At 39.0% G+C, this 23019-nt stretch overlaps 1 protein-coding gene across 1 annotated transcript in view; it reads left to right on the top strand.

Annotated features, from left to right (window-relative positions):
- Window positions 1-23019, top strand: part of TBPL1 (TBP-like 1) — a 47300-nt gene that overhangs the window by 23136 nt on the left and 1145 nt on the right. Inside the window, exons 2-6 of the mRNA XM_006834650.1 lie at window positions 14703-14881; window positions 17864-17946; window positions 18092-18155; window positions 21102-21205; window positions 21311-21405. Of these exons, the coding sequence (XP_006834713.1) occupies window positions 14747-14881; window positions 17864-17946; window positions 18092-18155; window positions 21102-21205; window positions 21311-21405 (481 nt within the window). The 5' untranslated portion in view covers window positions 14703-14746. The remainder of the gene's footprint in view (window positions 1-14702; window positions 14882-17863; window positions 17947-18091; window positions 18156-21101; window positions 21206-21310; window positions 21406-23019) is intronic.

Genomic DNA, 23019 nt, shown 5'->3' with positions numbered 1-23019 from the left:
GTCCCAAATGGAATCTATTATTTGCACCCTCTCCCAACCCCCAAACCTGCTCTCCCTCTCTCCCTCACTAAATATTATCTTAGAGCATAAACATGAAGTCAGCTACCATTTCCTTTGACCTCATCTCCAAATGCAATAACCAGACTGTTCACTCTGGCTCCTAAAAATGTTTGTCTTCTGCCCACTTCTTTCCAGCACCAATAATTGTAGTCCACGCGGCTGTCCTCTGGCTCAGGATGGCTGCTCTAGGCCTGACTGGGTTTCCTACCTATCTTTATCTTCCATTCCTTTCCCCTATTGTAGAAGTGGTGGTGACAGATTTTAAAAATGCAAATACAGCATGTCATTTCTTGCTTTAAAGTCTTTTAGCTAACCATTGCACTTGGGGTAAATAGTAAAAACCTAACATGCCCAAGAAGACCCAGAATTCCAGTCTGGTCTTATGCTACTCTTTCTTTCCATGCTGGCCCTTCTTCAGTTCTGAGCAAGTGATAAACTGAACTCACCTCAGAGCTGAGAATAGATGTGATTTCCTCTGCCAGAGCTTGATGTGGCCCCTAACCTGGAGCCTAATACAAAAGTGAGCCTGCTGGATGGTCTACATCCAGAAATAATAGCACAAAACCTTGCAACTCCTATACAGACTCACTATGAGTCTGAACCGACTCAGCAGCACTTAACAACAACAGTATATGCTGGCAAAGGGTTACTATTCTCTATATCAGCTTTTACAAGTCAGTAAGAAATCTCACAAGGAAAATGAACAATGGATATGAGACAGGAACAAACAGTAATCATTAAAAGGTTCACTCATTAGTATTTGTCTTCTTGTTGTTAAGTGCCATCGAGTCGGTTCCAACCCATAGTAACCCTGAACAGGGTTTCCGAGGCTGTAAATCTTTGTATATATAAAGAGAGGTCAGCGTGGAGACCTCTGCCTCATGTAGCTGTAGGGTTGGTGAACCAAGATAGACAGACCAAACAGCAGACAGCCAGGTAGGTCCAGCAGATAAGAAGACATGCTGCTGACTACTTCCAAGATTGTCAAGTGTTATAGCAGGCCACTGGCAAAGTCCAAAGAACTGGAGGGCAGAGGACAAGGCAGATGCAGGATCCAGACCCACCAGCGAGTAGGCAAGCTTTGCCTGCTGCGTACTCCATAAATTGGAAGCAGGTCACAACCCCAAGGAAACTTCCTTCCATTTGATTGACTGCTCATAGCAGACCTCATTATAGAGTTGATTACATTATATGAGATCGCATCATGGGGGTGAACTCCAGTCCTGGGGAAGGAAATTATGCTTGGAAAAGTAGAGGTCAGTGACAATATGATATGGATTGACGCAGTCACTGCAGCAGTGGGCTCAGACAACAATGGGTGGAGCCGGACGGCGTTCCAGTCTGTTGTGCGGAGGGTTGCTGTGAGTTGGAGTCATCCCATTGGCACCTAATCACATGAAAACATAATTCTAGATTTGAAATGAAAATTCAATCTGTAATTCCTAAATGTGTCTACACTGTATCCTCATGTGTGGGGCACTGTAGGATAAGCACTGGACTGCTAACCGCAAGGTTGGTAGCTCAAGCCTACCAGCTACTCCCTGTAAACCCCATGCAAGGTTGCTTTGAGTCGGAACCAACTTGATGGCACTTCACAATAACAACAACATGTCCTCATCAAAGGTATTAGGATCCTGGGATTTGAAATTAGGCAGAATCTTGTAAATCATCTAGACCCATTTCCTACCTAATAACAAGATTCATTTTTATAATATTCCTAATTAGTAGTAGTCTCTTGTGTGTATGGAGTCCTCGTATGGCGCTGTGAGTTAATGTGCTGGGCTGCAAAGTTGGGTTGAACCTCAAGGTTGGCAGTTCAAGCACACCAGCTGCTCCTCAAAAACCCTATACAGGATCAGTATGAGTCAGAACCGACTTGAAAGCACTTAGAAACACTGTGTGTATATACTACATCTTACTTACCCATTGATAAGTTCTCTAGCTTCTCTCCGCTTTTTCAGTGGGAGCCGACACTTAACCACTCTAGAACCCACTACTTTGTAAGGTTGCTGTTTGTGTGTGTGACTTTTTTGCTATCTTGTGTGTGTGATCAATTGCTATCTTTCCTTGATTAGGATAACTATCTTAAGACTCATCACGTACTGTTTTTGTATCTTTTGCCATCCTACTCTTCTGTGGATATGTAGACATCAATGCCTTCTTTAAATGATAAATTCCGGAACTAAACAGTGTAGATGTTTAAGTAACAGAGTCGAGGGGCTGTTACTTCCTTTCGTCTGGATATTCCTATCCAGCTGAAGTTTGTTTGAAATAGTATAATTAGGTCTGTGTTGTCTTAGGCCTATTGTAGAATCTTTTTCTTAGAAAGCTTTTAAAAGCTATTATTATGGAATTTTTCAGACAAGTAGAAAGTTACTTTTACATATATGACCTAAATTTAACAAGTATTGAAAGATGAGGCAGTGGCTGGTTGGTCCAAAGTGTGGTGAGACTTGGGGGCACTTGAGCCCATGGACAAGGACATAGCCACAGAGGGCTAGAGCTGAGAGTGAAGCATCCAGCTGATATGACGTGAGGGGGGAAGACGCACAAGAATGCCCAAACTTGCAGATAGTACTCATTTGACTTAGCCTCGATGGCTTGATAATCAGAACTCGGCTAGAGGAAGATTTTAAAAAACACAATTTTTGATAAAGGAAACGAGGGTAAATTTCTATAATTTGATGAACCTGACCTATATTTATGGATGTAGTAGCTCAGCATCCCAACTGAGAGGGAAGGAGTCTTCACAAGAAGTGTCACTCCTATCCCCTCTGTAAATAGGGTAGATAGGGACAGGCGACTTGGACATTGGCTACCCAAATTGAGGAGGCAATAAGGACACAGATTGACTGGGTTACAAGTTTTCAAGAGGGAGTTTAGTTTCCGAGTATGCGGAGGAAGGTAGAGACCCCACTGAATAGCTTTCACCTTGTCTAGACAGGTCTGGTGAAAAGAGATGGATATAAGATTCTTAGGATTCAATAGTGAGTAATTATTATTATGACTAATTGCAACTGATACAGTTGTAAAGGTAGATGTTTTGTAACAAAAACAGGGAAATAGTTAACCTTACAGTCCAGAAACAGAGGACCCTAGGACCGTCAAGGAATAAGAGCACATGCGGAATGCAGGACCCTATCCAGAGAAGCAGCAACACCAGAGATGGAGGCAGAGATGAGGACACAGAGAGAGGGAGCAGCTGAGGACTCTGGACTCATGGAAAGAAAGGAACTGGGTGCTGGTAGCCAGGAGGCAGGCTTGAAGAATGTGCCCTTTGGTTGTTTAAATTATTATATATTTCTGAGTATTTCTGTGTACATCAACAAACAAACAAACAAAAAACAACCAGAGGGAATGGAAGCGAATGCTGTTGAATGATGATGCACGGAGGAGATTTGTAATCATTGCAGTGAAATGATGGTGTTAAGTCGATATTCTCCCATGTAAATTGTCACTCTGTTCACAATAAAAACATATTTTAAAAAAGCAGCAGTAACATAGCATTCTTTTTTGTCTTGAACTACAGTTATATTCTATGGTCCAATTTTATTCTGCGCCTTGGGATAGATTGTCTGATACCTGTGGGAGATTGCAGATAGTGAGACAGTCATCTGAAACTTTAGACAAATCTATTTATTCCTTATTTCCGCATTCTTTTGGGTCACTCTTCTTTGGAATGGGCACAGATAAAGGTCTTGTCCAGTTGGTGGTCAGGTAACTGGCTTCAAAATTTATTGGCACAAATGAGTTAACGTCTCCAGCGCTGCGTCAGTGTGTTGAAATATTTCCATTTGTATTCCATCGATTCCTGGAGCCTTGTTTTTGTTTTGTTTTTTGTTTTTTAACAGTGCCTTCAGTGCAGCTTGAATATCTTCCTTCACTATCTTTGATTTTGATCATATGCTAGTTCTTGAAATGGTTGAACATTGAGCTGTTCTTTCTGGTACAGCAACTCTGTTCCTTACATCTTCAATGATGTATTTATTGCATTAAGCAATAATTGAACAGAGTAACAATTTACACTTTGAAGACTACGGTACACATGACCCATGCCATGGTATTTTCAATCAGATCATGCATGCGAAAGTTGGACAGTGAATCAGGGCGACCAAAGAAGAATTGATGTATTTGAATTGTATTGTAGTGTTGATAAGGAATATTGAAAGTACCATGGGCTGTCAGAAGAATGACAAATGGCTGTGTTGGAAGAAGTACAGCCTGAATGCTTCTTAAATGTATGGCTGGTGAGGCTTTATCTCTTTTTACTTTGGACACATTGTCAGGAGAGACCAGTCCTGGAGACATCATGCTTGGCAAAGAGTAGGGTCATTGAAAAAAAAGGAACACTCCCATTGAGATGACACAGTGGCAGCAACAGTGGGCTCAAACCTAACAATTGTGAGGGTGGCACAGAACCAGGCAGTGTCTTGTCCTGTTGTGCATAGTTTCTCTGAGAGTGAAAACTGACTTGAGGGTACCTATCAACATTTGTTCCTTAATTCAGATAGGGAAAGTTAACACATATTTTAAGATATAATGCAGGTATGATACTCCCTTCTGAGTATTTCTGTCGCTAAAACATACTTACTTAACCATTTTGTTATCACAGTTAACAAAATTAACAGTAATTATAGCGTAGTGGTTACGAATCGAGCTGCGAACCTTAAGGTCAGCAGTTCGAAACTACTAGCCGCTCTGCAGGAGAAAGATGAGGCGTTCTCCTCCCGTAAAGATTTACAGCCTCGGAAACCCTGTACAAGGTCACTATGGGCCGGAACCGACTCCACGGCACTTAACAACAACAACAGCATATCATCTGTATTACTCAGAGTCCATACACAAATCCCTCTCAGATATTGCTTATGTTGTTGTTGTTATGTGCCGTGGAGTCGGTTCCGACTCATAGCGACCCTGTACAGGGTTTCCAAGGCATCATCTTTCTCGCACAGAACAGCTGGTAGTTTCGAACTGCTGACCTTAAGGTTTGAAGCCTGATTCATAACCACTACGCTACCAGAGCTCCTAGATATTGCTTATACTACAGTTGGTTTATTCAAACCAGGCTCCAATCAAAGATGGTGCTATATAGATGCTTTGTTCTTCTTTATGAAAATTGGACTTTATCAGTGTTACATTTTTTGTGTGTTGAAAGCATATATAAAATATGTTAAGCCAATTATTTTTACGTGTATAATTTAATCGTATTGATTGCACTTTTCAAGTTGTGGAACTATTCTCATTATTGTTCCCAAGTCATTCTGCCACCATTAACATAGGCTCAGTGTCCCTTAAAAAGAAACTGCCCTGTCCACTTTTCCTTCCTCTCCTGATAACCTCTACTGAATTCAGGAGCAAATGTTGATAGGTACCCTCAAGTTGGTTTCAACTCACAGAGAAACTGCACAACAGGACGAAACACTTCATGGTTCTGTGCCAGCCTCACAAGTGTTGTGTATGTTTGTTTATTTCATGTAAGTGAGATCATAAAGTATTTGTCCCTTTGTGTCTGTCTGATTTCTTTCAGCATGATGTTTTCAGGGCTCATCTATTAAGACTATGTTATCTTTGCTTGACCTATTGTGAGTCTTTTTCTTATGCAGCTTTAAAAAATTATTATTAAGGAAATTTTCAGACAAATAGAAAAGTACAAAGAGTAGCATAAGAGGATACACATACATTTATGACCTAAATGTTGTGGCGTTAGGATTTCATTTCTCTATATGACTGAATGGGTATTGTGTTGTATGTATATACCCCATTCATCGCTTGGTGGACGTTTTGGTTGTTTCCACCTTTTGGCTGTTGTGAAAAGTGCAGCAGTGAGTTTTGGTGTACAGGTTTCTGTTTGTTCCTGAGTGTATTCCTAGGATTGGGATTGCTGGATCAGATCATAGTTACGTTTTCAGTTAGTATTAACTTTGTACAATAGCTGAGGGAGATCACATAGTCTCTCCTATTCAGTATGTTTGCATAGACATCACATAAATCTGTACATGCATTAACTTGGTTGTGTCTCAATAAAACTTTTCTTTTTTAAAAACAAAAACATGTGACTGGCCCACTGGTTGTCATTTGCTGACCTCTGCCTGTTGTTGTTAGGTGTTGTCAAGTTGGTTCTGGCTCATAGTGAGCCTATGCACCACAGAATGAACCATTGCCAGTCCTGCGCCGTCCTCACAATTGTTCCCACATTTAAGCCCATTGGTACTGCCTCTGTGTCAGCCCATCTTCCTCTGTTTCACTAACCCTTTACCAAGCATGATGTTCTTCCTGATAATGTGTCCAACGTGTGAGAGACGAAATCTAACCATCCTCCCTTTTGAGGAGCATTCTGGATGTACTTCTTCCAACACAGATTTGTTTATTGTTCAGTAGTCCATGGTACTTCTAATATTCTGCTCCAACACAACTCAAATGCATTCATTCTTCTCTGGTCTTTCATGGCCCAACTTTCACGTGCATATAAGGCAAGTAAAAATACTCCAGCCTAGCCTATTATTAAAGCGCCCTGGTGACTTAGTTGGTTGCACATTGGACTGCTAACTGCAAGCTCAGTAATTCAGATCTACCAGCTGCTTGGTAGGAGGAGAAAGATGAGGCTATCTGCTTCCGTGAAGATTTCAGCCTCAGAAAGATTCAGGGTGCTATGAGTCAGAACTGACTCCATAGCACATCACCGCCAGCACCACAGCCTAGTATTGGGGTTTTTTGTGTATTTTATTATTATTATTATTATTATGACTGTTTTCAAGGTTTTCATCAATTCATTAAGCAATACAATTTGGAAATGAGCTCATGCTACATGTTCTGTTCTTGACAAGGATTCTCAATTATATTTAATTTTGTAAAAAAAAAAAAAAAAATTAGAAAGTGCAGGTGATAAAATATGAGTATATATAACCGAAAATGAAGACACTGACAGGTTAAGTAACTTATCTACCCAGTGTCACACAGGTAAATGTAAACACTAGGTCAGAGGCCCCTTTCTGTAGGTTATGCTGTAATGTTACCCAGTTGTGCAAGATCACTCTTTGTAAACGGCAAGATACTCGCTTTTCGCCATTATGGTCTCAGGTGTGCATTGAGAAATCATCAGGAAATGTGTTGGAGTCTGTAAAAAAAGAAAGTTTTATTTCCTGATCTGCTATTCTTACAGTCTTTTTAAAGAATATGAGGTTAGCAGCTAGTGTCATTTTCTTAGAGAAGAATGATCCCTCAGAGATCACATGATGTCATGTTATATTTGCAGATTGGTCTACTGCTAGTTCCTGAGCCTCCGAATAACTGAAATTATGGATAGTATTTTGTGGTAAAACCTTTGAAGGCCCTGCCACAGCATCCTAACATGCAACAGGAATACGGTTTTTACGGTGCTTTGCTTTGCTCTTATGATTCAGGTCTATTGTGGCCTTCAGTTTAAGTATATTTTCCTGGAGTGAAAATTGTAACTTCTAGTTGTCTCTGATGCAATTTGTTATAAAAGCCAGGAGGTGGCACTGTTTTCCAAGTGATGATTAAAGATTGCAGTTTGTGGTCAGTGCTAAAATGTAGGTTTGTGAATATTATAAAAAGTCAAAAGGTATAAAATATAGTTAATATGTTCTTGTCTACAAACTCGTTGAGCTAGACAAAGGCTGTTCAACTTTTCAGGTGTTGTTAAGTGCTATAGAGTGTGTTCCAACTCATAACTACTCTGTTTAGGGTTTCTGAGGAGTGGCGGTTTCACTGCCAACCTTGTGGTTCATTACTTATCCTACAGCATCACATCAGGACATTTTAATAGAATGCTAGAAGTACGACACTTATGTAGATAAGTCAGCTATTATTTTGAATCTGGCATTTTATTAGAAAGAAAAGTATTGCAAACTAAGCTCAGACTTTCTGAAACAATTAAAAACAGCTGACCAAACCACATCTTAATATTATTAGGCCTTGGTAGTGGGTAGATTGTTGATATTTAAATTTAAATAAAAATAAGAACTTAGAAGTAACTATTTTTATATTATATTGTTATTAAGTGCTGTTGAGTCGATTTTGACCCACAGAGACCCTGTATAGGGTTTCCAAAGAGCAGCTGATGAGCTTGAACTGCCAACCTTGTGATTTAGACGACTTTGCAGTCTGGTGCTTTAACCCACAGTACCACACTAGGACTCATATTAATATATTATTGTTGTTGTGAAGCGCCATCGAGTCAGTTCCGACCCATAGAGACCCTGTATAGGGTTTCTGAGGAGCAGCTGGTGAGCTTGAACTGCCGACCTTGCAGTTCAAACGGCTTTGCAGTCTGGCGCATTAACCCACAGCACCACACCAGGACTCCATATATAATAAACCTAATATACATCGTGGAGCCTTGGTGTGGTGCTGTGGGATAATGAACTGTTGGAAGATCAGTCTCAACTGCAAGGTTGGCAGTTCAAACTCACCAGCCATTCCTTTAAAATCCTATGCAGGGTTGCTATGAGTTGGAACTGACTCAATGGCACTTATAAGACTGTTGTTTAAAAGACTACAAAAAGAAGAAAGACATAAAAAAGAAAAACCATTTTCATGCTGTCTAAATTGAATAATTACTAACATTTTGGCAGAAATAGGAAATTTAATTTGCTAAAACTGACTCAAGAAGAAATAAAGACACCAGTTGCATTAAAAATAATAAAAGCATTTAATCCTTTAAAAAGTATACTAAGCAGACGTTTTGTAACAAAAAGAGAGGGGAGTGGGTGATCTTGCAGACTAGGAGCAGAGGATACTGGGACCATCAAGGGAGAAGAGCCGAGTACGGGACCCTATCCAGAGAAGCAGCGACTCCAGAGATGGAGGCAGAGATGATGACATGGAGAGATGGAGCGGCTAGGGACTCTGGACTCAGGGAGGGAGAGGGGCTGTGTGCTGACAGCTGCGGGGGTAGGCTTGCGGGGTATGCCCTTTGGTTGTTTGAATTATTATATATTCCTGAGTGCTTCGGTATACATCCAACAACAAAAAAAAACCTAGAGAGAATGGAAGCAAATGCTGTGAATGATGATGCATGGAGGGGATTGTAATCATTGCAATGAAATGAAATACTATAGGATGAATGTAAAGCTGATGTTCTCCCATGTAAACTATCACACAATTCACAATAAAAACTTAAAAAAAAAAAAAAAAAAAAGTCAACCAAGCAAGACAAGTTTCAGATAAAGTGTTATGAAATGTGTTCACAGAGAGAGAAACAGTTAAACAGTTCATGTAACACAACCTGCGTACCAAAACTGATTCAGGACAGGACAAGAAAGGAAAATTTTAGGCTAATTCAGCTAATATATGCATAAATTATAATGAGATTTTAACCATTTCATCAGTATATTTTAAACCCCAGTTCATTGAGTTAAGGGATGTAACATGAAAATGATGAAAACACCACATTTAGTGGAGGATTCCTCTGGAGGGGAGGGATAAGGATGTCTTTGAGGAGAAATGCATGGGGGAGACACCAGTTATATTGATTCAGCTGAGTGGTAGGTACAGAGATGTTTGTTGTATCAATCTTTCTGCCCCTTTTATGTATCTTAAATATTTTATATTGTAATGTTAATGGTTAGAAAGTTTAATAGCTTTGTGACTTTAAATATTATCAGTTTCAAATATTGTAATTTTTGTCGTGCTGCTTAGACACATTGTCCTTGGAGCTATACAAACCAATAAAACTAATGTATGACTTAAGTATAAATCAACATGAGAGGCAACCAACGGCAATCAACTGTACTTCATAGCATTTTCATGGCTACTGTGTTAAGAGGCTTCGAGGGAAGAAAAAGACTGTTAGCTCTTTTTGTATCCCTATAAAAATAGGAGGCTTTAGAAAGAAAGTTTCAGGCATACTATTAGAATTTTCCATGGTGTTGCTGTTAGGTGCTATTGAGACAATTAAGACTTATAGCGACCCTTTGCACAACAGAAAGAAACACTCCAGAGTCTGTGCATTCTTCACAATTGTCCCCACTTAGCTTATTGCTGTTGTCCTCTTGTCAGTCCATCTCATTAGGGTTCTTTCTCTTTTTGCTGACCCTCGACTTTACCAAGCATGCTGTCCTTCTCCAGAGGCTGTCTTTCCTGATAACATGTCTAAAATATGAGAGATGAAGTCTCACCATCCTGTATTCTAAGGAGCATTCTGGCTGCACTTCTTCCAACATAGATTTGTTTGTTCTTCTGGCACTCCATGGTACTTTTAATGTTCTTCTCCAACACCGTAATTCAAATGCATCAGTTCTTCAACAGTATTCTGTATTCACTGTCCAAATTTCGCTTGCATATTAGGTTACAGAAAATACCATGGCTTGAGTCAGGCACACCTTAGTCCTCAAACTGACAACTATTCTCTTGAACACTTTGAAGAGATCTTGTGAAACAGATTTGCCTAAGGCAATACATCTTTTGGTTTCTTGACTGCTGCTCCCTTGGGTATTGTTAGTGGATCTAAGCAAAGGAATGTCTTTGACAACTTTGTGTTTTCTCCATTTATCAAAATGTTACTAAGTCCACTTCACATTCAGCAAACAAGGTTTTATCAGCTGCATATTGAAGATAGTTGGTGAGTCCTCTGCCAGTCTTGATGCCATGTTCTTCATATAATCCATCTTATAAAATTATTTGCTCTGTATACAGATTGAATAAGTATGGTGAAAGAATACAACACTGGCTCACACCGTCCCTGATTTTAAACCATTCAGTATCCCCGTGTTCTGTTTGAACAGCTGTCTCTTGGTCTATGTACAGGTTTCCTTCCTCATGAGCACAATTAATTGCTGTGAAATACCCATTCATTAAGGAGCTCTGGTGGCATAGTGGTTATGAATTGGGCTGTGAACCGCAAGGTCAGCAGTTCGAAACTACCAGCTGTTCTGCGGGAGAAAGATGAGGCTTTCTGCTCCTGTAAAGATTGACAGCCTCGGAAACCCTGTACAGGGTCGCTATGGGTTGGAACCGACTCGACAGCACTTAACAACAACAACAACAACAACCCATTCATAGTAATCATACCCATAGTTTTTCATGATCCATAGAGTCCTTAGTTTTTACATAGTCAGTTAAGCACAGGTAAACAGCTTTTCAGCTCTTCTCGCTTTCAGCCAAGATCCATCTTACATCAGCAGTGATAACCCTCATTAGGCATCCTCATCTAAATCCAGCTTGAGCCTGGCAGTTCCCTATAGATGCACTGCTGCAGCCATTTTTAAATTATCTTTAAGAAAATATTACTTTAGGTGATATTAATGCTATTGTCTGATGATTTATGCATTCCATTGGATCACCTATCCTTGGAATGGGCAGGCATATGGATCTCTTCCAATCACCTGGCCAATTAGCAGCCTTCCAAATTTCATGGTGTAGATAAGTGAGTACTACAAGTGCTACAGTGATTTGTGTGCCATCAATTCCTAGAGCCTTGTACTTTGCCAATGCCTTCAGTTCATCTTGGACGTCTTCCTTCAGTACTATTGGCTCTTGGTCATATGCTACCTCTTGAAATGGTTTAACATTGATTATCTTTTTTATAACAATAATTGTATATTCCTTCCATTTTATTTTGATGCTTTCTTCATCATTCAGTATTATGCCCATTGTTGTTGTTGTTAGGTGCCATCAAGTTAGTACTGACTCATAGCAGCCCTATGCACAGCAGAACGAAACACTGCCCGGTCCTGGGCCAACATCACAATTGTTGCCACGCTTGAGCCCATTGATGCTGCCACTTGGCCAATCCATATCTCTTTTTCTCTGACCCTCCACCTTACTAAACATGATGTACTCCAGAGACTGGTCCCTCCTGACAATATGTCCAAAGTATGAGAGACGAAGTGCCTATCCTGGCCTCCAAGGAGCACTCTGGCTCCACTTCTTCCGACACATATCTGTTGGTTCTGTGGGCAGCCCATGAACTTTCAATAGTCTCCTCCAGCACCATAACTCAAAAGCATCATTCTTATATGGTCTTCCTTATTCACTGTCCAGTTCTTGCATGCATAGGAGGTTATTGAAAATACCATGGTTTGGGTCAGGCGCACCTTAGTCCTCAAGCTGACATCTTTGCTCTTCAACACTTTCAAAAAGTCTTGTGCAGCAAATTTGCCTAATGCAATACATCATTTGATTTCTTGACTGCTGCTTCCGTGAATGTTGATAGTTATCCAAGAATAAAGTCCTTGATAACGTCAATCTTTTCTCCGTTGATAAGAATGTTGTTTATTGGTCCAGTGTGGAGGATTTTTGTTTTCTTGACATTGAGGTGCAATCCATACCAAAGGCTGTGTTCTTTGATCTTTATCAATAAATATGTTAAGACCTCTTCACTTTCAGCAAGCAAGGTTGTATTATCTGCAAATCAAGACTTGAACTTTTTCTTTAGTTCGTTTAGCTTGAGAAATGCTGAGTGCATTCCTTTTTGGTTTTCTAACTCTTATGTCTTTGCACATTTCATTATAATACTTTTTTTTGTCGTCTTAAGCTGCCCTTTAAAATTTTTTGTACAACTCTTTTATCTCTAGAATTCTTACATTTGCTTTCACATCTCTATGATGGAGAACAAGTTTCAGAGTCTCCTCTGATGTACATTTTAGTGTTTCATTCTTTTGTGACTTCTTAATGACCTTTTCCTTTTTTCCTATTTAAGTTCTTGAGGTCATGTCACAGCTCTTCTGGTCTTTGGTCATTACTGTCTAATGCATCAAATCTGTTCTTGAGGGCACTTTAAAGTCAGGAGAGATATGTTTAAAGTCATATTTTAACTCTCATGGACTTACTTAATTTCCTTCAGCTTCAGCTTGAACTTGCATATTAATAATTGATGGTTTCTTCCACAGTTTGCCCCTGTTCTTGTTTTGACTGGTATATTGATCATTTCCACCATCTCTTCCACATATGTAGTCATTTTGATTTCTGTGTATTCCATCTGGTGTGGTCCATGTGCATTGTTGCCTTTTATGTTGTTAAAAAGGCACTTGCAATGAATAAAAAGGTCTTGCAAAATTCTATCATGCGATCTCTATCATCATTTCTGTCACCAAGACCATATTTTCCAACTGCTGATCCTTCATCTTTGTTTCCTACTGCTGATTGCATTTCAATTACCAAAATTATCCATAGCTCTTGATTGCCTGTGTCATCAATTTCAGATTGAAGAATTTAGTAGAATTCTTCAATTTCATCATCATTGGATTTAGTGATTGGTGCATAAATTTGGATAATGATGGTATTAGTCGTCTTTATAGGTATATGGATTTTATCGTATCACAGATAGTATTCTATGTACTTCAAGATTCATCTTGAAATGTTCTTTATGATGATCAGTGAGCCACCATTCCTCTTCAGTTTGTCATTCCCGGCATAGTAAACCTTATGACTGTGAGATTTAAAATAGGCAATACCACTCCATTTCAGCTCACTAATGCCTACGATCCACCACTCATCTGTCAGTTTGTAATACTGTGGTTGGTGGCTTGCATGTTGCCTTGATTCTGGAAGCTATGCCATTGGTACTTCAAAATACCAGCATGGTCACCCATGGTGGACAGGTTTCACCTGAAATTCCAAAGATCCCTAGGAAATATGTCCCATTAATTACATCAAAAGAATCCTGATGTGGCACTGCAAGCTAATGCACTGTACTACATGGTCGGTTTGAACTGTAAGGTCAGTGATTCAAACCCACCAGCCTCAGAAACCCTACACAGGGTACCCTACACAGGGCCACTATGAGTCAGAACAGACTTGATGGCACTTAACACAATTGTATTAAAATCCTTATTATGTCAAAACATTTTTTTTCTTTCAAAATGACTCTCATTTTGGAAAATACAGGAGTCCTAGTATGGCACTGTAGGATAAGTGCAGGACTGCAAGGTCAGTTTGAACCACAAGGTCGGAGGTTCAAACTCACCAGCTGCTCCTTGGGAACCCTATACAAGTAGCTATGAGTTGGGACCGAGTAAACAGCACTTAACAACAAATGAAAATGCATGGTTTTAACAAAAAAAATCAAAGTAGAAAATAATCTGGTATGGAGAGGGATAAATGAGCTAGAAACGGTTTTTCTTTCACATTTCTAAAGTGGAGAAGTGCAGGAATCATAGGGATATTCATGATAGCAAGGCCCTCGTCTTGTGTCTTGCTGTTGCAGCATCCTTATCTCATCATCTCATAATCTAAAGTGGCTGCTTGAGTCCCCGCTTTTGTGTCCAAACCCAGGACAGAAGGGGCCCTTCCTTGTCAGCTTAGTTAGTCCTTCTGAGCAGACTTCACAGAAGTCATGTGGCTGTTTTATGTTGCATTTTGGCTCACCACTAAAATGGGCAATAGACAAGTGGTAATACTGTACTATGTCAAAGGCTAAAAACCTGCAAGACTGAGAAACAGACATAGTCATGTTCCAGCTCTCCTAGGTTTCACTGTGTATTTTATACCTGTATAACATGCTGTCTTCAGAAATGGCATTTTTAGTGGGGAAGAAAAGGGGCATGATTTGATCTGAGCCGCAATTGAAAAATAAATAAAATGGGTTCATTTTCTTGCATTTTTAAATTTCACGATTATCTGTGCAAAATAAGTTTACAGAACATTTAAGTTTAATTGCTGTATTTTGTTTCATTTCTCAGGATGTGATCTTCGTGGTGGGAAGCTCAGTTTTTAAACTACCCCAATGGATGCAGACAGCGATGTTGCATTGGACATTTTAATTACAAATGTAGTCTGTGTTTTTAGAACAAGATGCCATTTGAACTTAAGGAAGATTGCTTTGGAGGGAGCAAATGTAATTTATAAGCGTGATGTTGGAGTAAGTATTGGGATTTTCTATGTGTGCTACACAGCTTAATTGTATAGTACTATGAATGTTACTGTGATAGCGGTGTGCCATCGACTCAGTTCTGACTGATAGCAATCCTGTGTAGGGTTTCCGAGGCTGTAAATCCTTATGGGAGCAGAAAGCCTTATCTTTCTCCCAAGGAGCACCCAGATAGATTCGAACTCCTGACCTTGTCGTTAATAGCCCAGCTCATTATCCACTACTCTACCAGGGCTTCTTCATGAATGTTACTATAAGATATATTCATTCTACAGATGGTTTCTGAGCACCTTACCCCATGCTGAGTAGTACTGGGCATGGCAGTGTGTCCTGGAGGAAACATTACCCCTAAGTCTTGGTCAGAGAACTCGTTGGTCACATAGACACTTTATTATTCTCTCCATTTCTTTTCATTGAAGAAAGGAACATTTGAACTTTCATTTACGCTTACTCGAATATAATTATACCTGAATGATGTCCTAATATACTAGCGAGCTTCAAAAAGTTCGTGAAAAACTTCCATCAATCTCATAATTTCTTTTTCCATGAACTTTTGAAGCCCCTTTGTATATTGTGATTTGTGTAGTATATGAATTTTCATTTTCCTCCCTAAGCCAATATAGTTGGTTTTCTTAACAAATTGCTGAAAAAATAAAATGGTTCATATCTTAACCTGAATGTTTCAATTTTTAGTTTCTGTCAAACATGTATATTTAAAAATAAAAATGATCCCTTGTGTTTTGCTTTACTGTTTCAAGATTACATTATAACTGACAATGATTGTTTGACTTTTTATAAACCAAAGAATGATGCCATTATAAAATTTAAATATGAATGTATATGAGTGCTTTATTTAAATAAGCTGTTAAAAATATTGCCAATGTACGTAGATAAACTAGTACCTATTTTTTAGTTCTAGAAACCAAGTAAAGAGGAATGACCTTCAATGAAAGTTTTCAGTGAAACCCAATTACAGATTTTCAAATTCATGAATAATACCATCTTTTCTTAAACAAAAGAATAAATATGTCTGGCTGAAATGTTTAGAGAGAAAATTGCTCAGCACTGCTTTGGTAACTTTAGTCAACCATATGAAGAGTGTTTTTTTTGTTTTTTTCCAAGGAACATTTATTGAAAAATCTGAGTTGATGGACAAGCTGGTGGTGAAAAAAAATAGAATGTAAAATAAACTCAGACCAGTGTTTTCAGTCAGTCACCTGTATATGAAATTTTATGTTGTGATTTAGTTCAAATTCTCTTTTGATCTTTAGTAAATTGAGTTTCCCAGATTTTATAGTTTTCTAGATACTATGAGTTCAATAATATAGTATATGGCAGAAGGGGGCAGGGGACTTAAACTGTAGAAGTTTTAAAGATAATTGTCTGATTCATATATGAGTTACATTTAATCAGTAAATATTGATCTCTTCTTTCTTATACATAATGAGCATATAAGAAGTATTTCCATAAATAAAAAGTTGCTGTGAAAACTTAATTTTACACATTACCTTGGAACTCAGTTCTTGACCTTTTTGTACCCACTCTATAGGTAATTTATTAAAACCCACAGCCTTAAATTGCCTTTCTCATATGTTGTTGCTAAGTGCCATCAAGTCGGTTCTAATTATAGCGACCCTCATGGGCTTGAATTACTGACCTTCCAGTTAGCAGTCCAGTGCTTATCCTACAGCGCCACACTAGGACTTCCGCCTTTCATATATAAGGACTCTGATTATATCTCCTGCTCCATTGCTTCTGCTGTGCTTGAGATTTGCATATTGAACTTGAGTAGGCAGTAGGCGTGTCAGCTGTAAGGTACACTATAAAGTAGGGATAGATACCATGAAGCAGAATAAAAGGGTAAGGAGTGGTCTACCGACCAGGGAACAGATAGGTATTTTGGATGGAATGGTCAGGGAAGGCCATTTTGTGGAGGTGTCATTTGGTGAGAGACCTGATAGAAATGAGAATATTGAGGGAACAGTATTCCAGGTAGAGGTAAGTGCTACTGGAAAGCTGAGTTGTGAACAAGTTTGGAATGTTTGAGGACCTGTGTAAATTCCACTCATTTCACTGGAGTAGAATGAGAGTTGAAATGTTTTGCCAGTGTATGGTACATTCATTTCAAGTATATATTGAGAGAATTGCATGTTTTTTATTAGGTTTGCATGTTTGCTGTTCAGTTGGTTTTGACACATAGTGGCTCTATGTGCAACAGAACAAAAACACTTCAGAATCCGCATCCTCATGATTGCTGCTCTGAGCTCATTGTTGCAGCCACTGTGTCAACTTCCTCTCACTTCTTGTTCTGACCCGCTTTTTTCACTGAGCCCCTGATTTACCAAGCATAATGCCCTTCTCCAAGGAGCTCTGGTAGTGTAGTGGTTACGAATCAGGCTGCGAACCACAAGGTCAGTGGTTCAAAACTACCAGACGCTCCGCGGGAGAAAGATGAGGCTTTCTACTCCCGTAAAGATTTACACCCTCGGAAACCCTGTACAGGGTCGCTATGGGTCGGAACCGACTCGACGGCACTTAACAACAACAACAATGCCCTTCTCCAAGGACTGGTTCTTTTTGATAGCACATCCAAAGTATGTGAGACAAAGTTTCACCATCTTTCCTTCTGAGGTGCCTTCTGCCAGTCCATGGAATCTATATTCAGTATCTTCAATACCACCATAATTCAAAGGCACCAATTCTTTGGTCTTCTTTCTTTCTTGTCCAGCTTTCACATGCATATGAAACAACTGAAAATAGATTTCATAGACCTTATATTTTTAATTAATTAAATATCTGTTGAATAAATGTGTTCTATATATGAAGTATTATATTTGATTTTAAAAAGGTAATTTAAAGATCAGGTATTTTAATTTTGGATAAGCTTGGAATCGTATTTTCACATTAAGATGACTGCACAGAACTTAAACATGAAAATTATTGCTTATTATGTATATGATACTTTTTTTACAGAAAGTATTAATGAAGCTTAGAAAACCTAGAATTACAGCTACAATTTGGTCCTCAGGAAAAATTATTTGCACTGGAGCAACAAGGTAAGTGTTGCTTGGGGTCTTAATTTTTCCCTCATGAAAAGGACTTTTTTCTAGACTAAAAAGCAGAATCATGTTAATTTTTATCATGTTGTTCAATATAAAGTTTGTTTTTCTGTAACATGTTTTTCTTTCCTTAAAACCACAGTGAAGAAGAAGCTAAATTTGGTGCCAGACGCTTAGCCCGCAGTCTGCAGAAACTCGGTTTTCAGGTAATGCTTTCAAAAAAGATAAAAATTAAGACTAAGTTTAAGGGTGTTTTTTGTTTTTAACTTTTTATTGTGAACCGAGTGAAGGTGTCCAGGTGAGATCATCAGGTGCATTTAACAAATTATACACTTTGTTTCATCTCAGTGATTACAGTCCCTTCCCTGCAACAACAGTTAGTCACCCCACTTCCTCCCTGTGGCTTCCCTTTTACATCTTATATTTCACAAAAGAACAAAGCAAAAATATTTGATGTACACATACAAAACAAAAAATATACTTTCATTTACGTGTCCAAAGGGCACATTCTGCAAGCCAGCGTCTTGCCAGTAGGCACACAGCGTTTACTCATTCCATGGGCCTAGAGCCTGCACCTGCTCTGTCTCTCCATATACCGCCTCTGCCACCATCTCTTCTGTGTCGCTTTTCTAGGTAGGATCTCATGCTCTTCCTTTTTGCTGGTCCTGGGATCGTGTGTTCCTGAAATGAAAGATTGACTACTCGCCCCTTTTAGTTACACATCTACAATTAGAGTTATGATGTCACAATTACCCTTCTAACAATTACTCATAATTGAATCTTAAAATCCTATCACTATCATCCCCCAACCCCTTTTACCAGATCTGGAAAAGAAGAAAACTACTCAGTGGAGATTCTGCCTTACCCTCTTTATTCTGAAACTAAGCACACTCATGAAAGCTTGTAAGCCAGCCACTTCATGCCTTTATAGCCCCCCTCTTCTGTCTTTGGATATCCAGTGTCTAAGTGGTGTGGGGCTGTGGGTTAATGTGCTGGACTGCATAGTTGGTTTGAACTGCAAGATCAGCGGTTCAAACTCACTAGCTGCTTCTTGGAAACCTTATACAGGGTCACTATGGGTCAGAACCAACTCGACAGCACTAGCAACAATAACAACATCAACCCAGTAACTGAGGAAACAGGCGTCTTCCTTGATGTGAAGAATTCTTCCATTCCTGTTGGAATTTTGTACAACTGCTTCCATAAGCAAAAGTCCAGTTTATCAAACTGTAGCACTTTACACTTGCTCACAGTTTCAAGTATAAGGATTTATTTTTGTAAAATTGAAGTTTGTCGCCTGTCCTTCAGTGCAAGTGATACTATTCTAGTTCCCACATTTGCCCACATGTATTTGTTAAAAGGTCTCGATCTTTTCCCAGACGCATTTTCCATAGGGAGATTTGTTTCCTTGCAAGCTGATTACCGTTTCTACTCGCTGGCAGGTTTCACTTCTCACACAAAACCATGGTTTGATCATCTCAAGAGTGAGATGTCTAGATAGATGATGAATAAAGAGCTGTAGAACCTTGTTGATTTGTTTACACCGGCCAGCAGGCTCTCACACTTATAAAAGTGACCATTAGCTAGCATGTTAGCTTACTGAGTATGAACTTAAAATAAAATTTTACAAATTATGAACTTCCTAAATCACTTGCAAATGATGACTAAATGTAAGATAAAGATGAAATCTGGCCCCTGAAGAGGGGGCCTTGTTTTACATTTGAGTAAGTGTGTAGAAATAGTACTAGGAAGTTGAGCCTTCCCATCTGACACCCGCAGTCCTCTCTGGAGTTCTGCTGGGGAGCAGGGGTGGTAGTGTTTCAGGAGAAGGCAGGATAGAGAACCCTGCTGAGGTGTAACCAGGAATTGATGGGGGACCACTTTGCCAACTTCTTAGTCCAGTTTTTGACTTTTTATAGCTCCTTTGTACAAGGACTGAATTGGGGTTTAGTTAGCTCATCAAAATTGTGGTTTTACTTGGCATGTTTGAAAGCATTCAGTGAGAAAACATTCAAAATATTGATAGGAGTAGCTAATATTATTAATATTGAAAGAACATGATTTTTAGCCTTGGAGCTTCTTTTCTTAGCATAACATTTGAAGTGCTGAGAAAATTCCCAATTAATTAAAAACACACTAATGTCACTCTAGGAGTTCTTGTGTGGCACCAGAGGGTAAGCACTCAACTGCAAGGTTGGCAGTACAAATTCACCAGCTGCTCCTCAGAAACCCTATACAGTGTCACTGTGAGTCGGAACCATACTTCACTATGATTCTGTACCATACTTCCGGCAGCACTGTGGATAAGGTGTTGGGTTGCTAACCTCAGGCTTGGTAGTTCAAAGCCACCAGCGACTCCTCGGGAGAAAGATAAGGGAGGCTGCTTCTATAAAGGTTTATGGTCTTGGAAACCCTATAGTATAGGCTCACTGCCAGTCAGAAGGGGCTTGAGTCGATGGCAGTGGGTTTCCTTTTGGTTTGGGATGTCTCATATGGCATTGTAGGATAAGACACTCGATCGCAAGGGCAGTTTGAATTACAAGATCGGTGGTTCAAGCCCACCAGCTGTGCCTTGCAGACCCTATACAAGGTTGCTGTGGGACAGAACTGACTTGAAGGCACTTAACAACAACAACAACATACTCTATCTGCCCCCCAAAAATAAACAACTAAACTTACAGAAATGTCATTCTCTATTGTTGTATGTAAGAAAAGCATTTGATTTCTGGAATTCAGTTAACACTCTACTTACTGACTTTTTAAAGTGATAGATTACTCTTCCAGTTTTGACTCTTGAGAAAGAGGACTTTGCTTTAATTTTTTTCCCACTCTTGTATCCTAGTAACTATAAATGCCCTATTTAAAATGTTAAAAACTAAAGTAACATTTCACTAGACCTCATGCTTTAGTCATGCAAATATGTCAGGGTTTTTTGTGCTTTTTTAGATTAAGTTTTTGCATGATTGTGTTTTCTTTAATTCAATCATAGCATTAAGGAGTCACACTGGTAATTTATAATATTAAACTTAAGAGGTTTTTGTTTTTATCTTTTATCTGGTTTTATTTAAGAGTTAAAAGTTATTGAGGATTGCCCCAAAAAGCATATTTCTCTATTTCAAAATAATTCATTGAGCTTTACTTCTCTCTTAAAGGTAATATTCACAGATTTTAAAGTTGTTAACGTTTTGGCAGTGTGTAACATGCCATTTGAAATCCGTTTGCCAGAATTCACAAAGAACAATAGACCTCATGCCAGGTAGGTATTTGAAGAATCAAAATAACTTAAAGTGTTTGAAGTTAACTTCTCTGGCTTTAAATATTTACATTAACTATGGGTGTTTGCTTCTATGTTTTGGTATAGTTATGAACCTGAACTTCATCCTGCAGTGTGCTATCGAATAAAATCCCTACGAGCTACATTACAGATTTTTTCAACAGGAAGTATCACAGTAACAGGTAGGATGTTGAAACCAGACTTGTTGATTATGAATTGAAGGCAATAAGAGATCATGTGATGCTGTAGGATAAGCACTGGACTGCAAGGTTGGCTGGTCAGATCCACCAGTTGTTCCTCAAAAACCTATACAGGGTCACGATGAAGTCGGAACCACCTTGATGGCACTAAACAACAAAACATATCAAGATAGAAATAATGTCGAATTTGTTCTCAGTCTCTTCTGCTCCTCTAGGGGAGCCAGTCTCTGGACTTTAAAGACTGTAGATTAGTTTTACCTGCTTTTATGCTATTTGTAACTCTTAAGTGTACTATGTTGTGTCTTCTTTCACTCATAATTGCCTTCTTATTATTCGCTGGTAGGTTTGAACCACTGATCTTGCAGTCCAGTGCTTATCATGCTACATATTTTACAATGTCTTTTGAGCCTTTTAAGTATTTTGGGAAGGCGAGGCCTAGATATCAGAGCATCATTAGTGTGTAGGGTAATTGCTTATAGACATCTGGCATTGATTCAGTAGGCTCAGACTTAGTCACAATTGAGTTGAGGGAAGTATCTTTAATGTCCTTGAATTTTACTTTTTCTTCTTTAATCCCTATAGGGGAATAAAAGTTATTGATTAACACCTTTAAATCAATATCTTTAAACCCTTAAAATGAGCTGTAGCTTTTTTATATTTTCCTTAGGAACTCTTAAGCTTATCGCTGTGTCCTAAACTAAATCTTATAAATGGGGTGGAGGGTGGGACAAGTCTATTTGCTTCCTCCCTTCTTTAAGCTGAAGCCAGAACTTCTAGAAGGACCTGGAGACTATGCTTAGGTCCCTTCTAAGTGTAGAATAAAAGCATGAAGCATATGTAAAATTGACATGTATTGCATCACAAAAACAAACTGAAGACTGGTGACCTGACTCAGTGAGTGTGCATTAGTATGTGTTTGCTACATTGGTAATATCCTGTGAAACGGTAAAGTTCTAGTGAGCACATACAGAGTTGTTCCCATGGACAGAGTGTTGTGCTGTGTTTGTATTCGAGTGGTGGGGATTGAGATGAGTCAGAAGGGCCAATCCAGATATAGCAGGCACAGTCAGTACCTTCAGAAAGATCACCATGAGTGTGTCTTTAAGTATGCGAGACCATTTATACTCAGAATAGATTTAATGGGAATGTTTTCATGGCCCTTTTCAAAAGTTTCTTTTAGGCTATATAATGCCAGATGACATTTTTACCCGTTGTTTGTAGTGGTTATGTGGATGAGTTTGTACATTGTAAGTAGAACCTCACTCCTTTTTACTGTAGTTTCCCCTGAGGGTAAGCTGAGGGAGAGATGACTCAGTTACTTATAAAGATGTAGACATCAAGTACTTGGAGATCTGTCAGGGTTCTTAGACCCCTTTGAGTTCCCCAGCACCGTAGTGACAGCTTGCTTCACTCATCTAGCTTCTAAGGGACTCCTGGGCTCTTCACCCTTGTCCTAACCCAAAGCCAGTCTACAGTGACCAAAAGTATGGGAGTTGTATACTCTTGTTTGCCATTTCTTCTTTCATAAGCATATTATACAGTTTACTGTTTTTATCTGTGGTCATTTGTATGCAGTTCTTACATACAGTGATATCT

The sequence above is a fragment of the Chrysochloris asiatica genome, unplaced genomic scaffold (genome assembly GCF_000296735.1).
Source record: "Chrysochloris asiatica unplaced genomic scaffold, ChrAsi1.0 scaffold00013, whole genome shotgun sequence".
Classification (NCBI taxonomy): domain Eukaryota; kingdom Metazoa; phylum Chordata; class Mammalia; order Afrosoricida; family Chrysochloridae; genus Chrysochloris; species Chrysochloris asiatica.
This window is presented reverse-complemented; position numbering and strand designations above follow the sequence as displayed.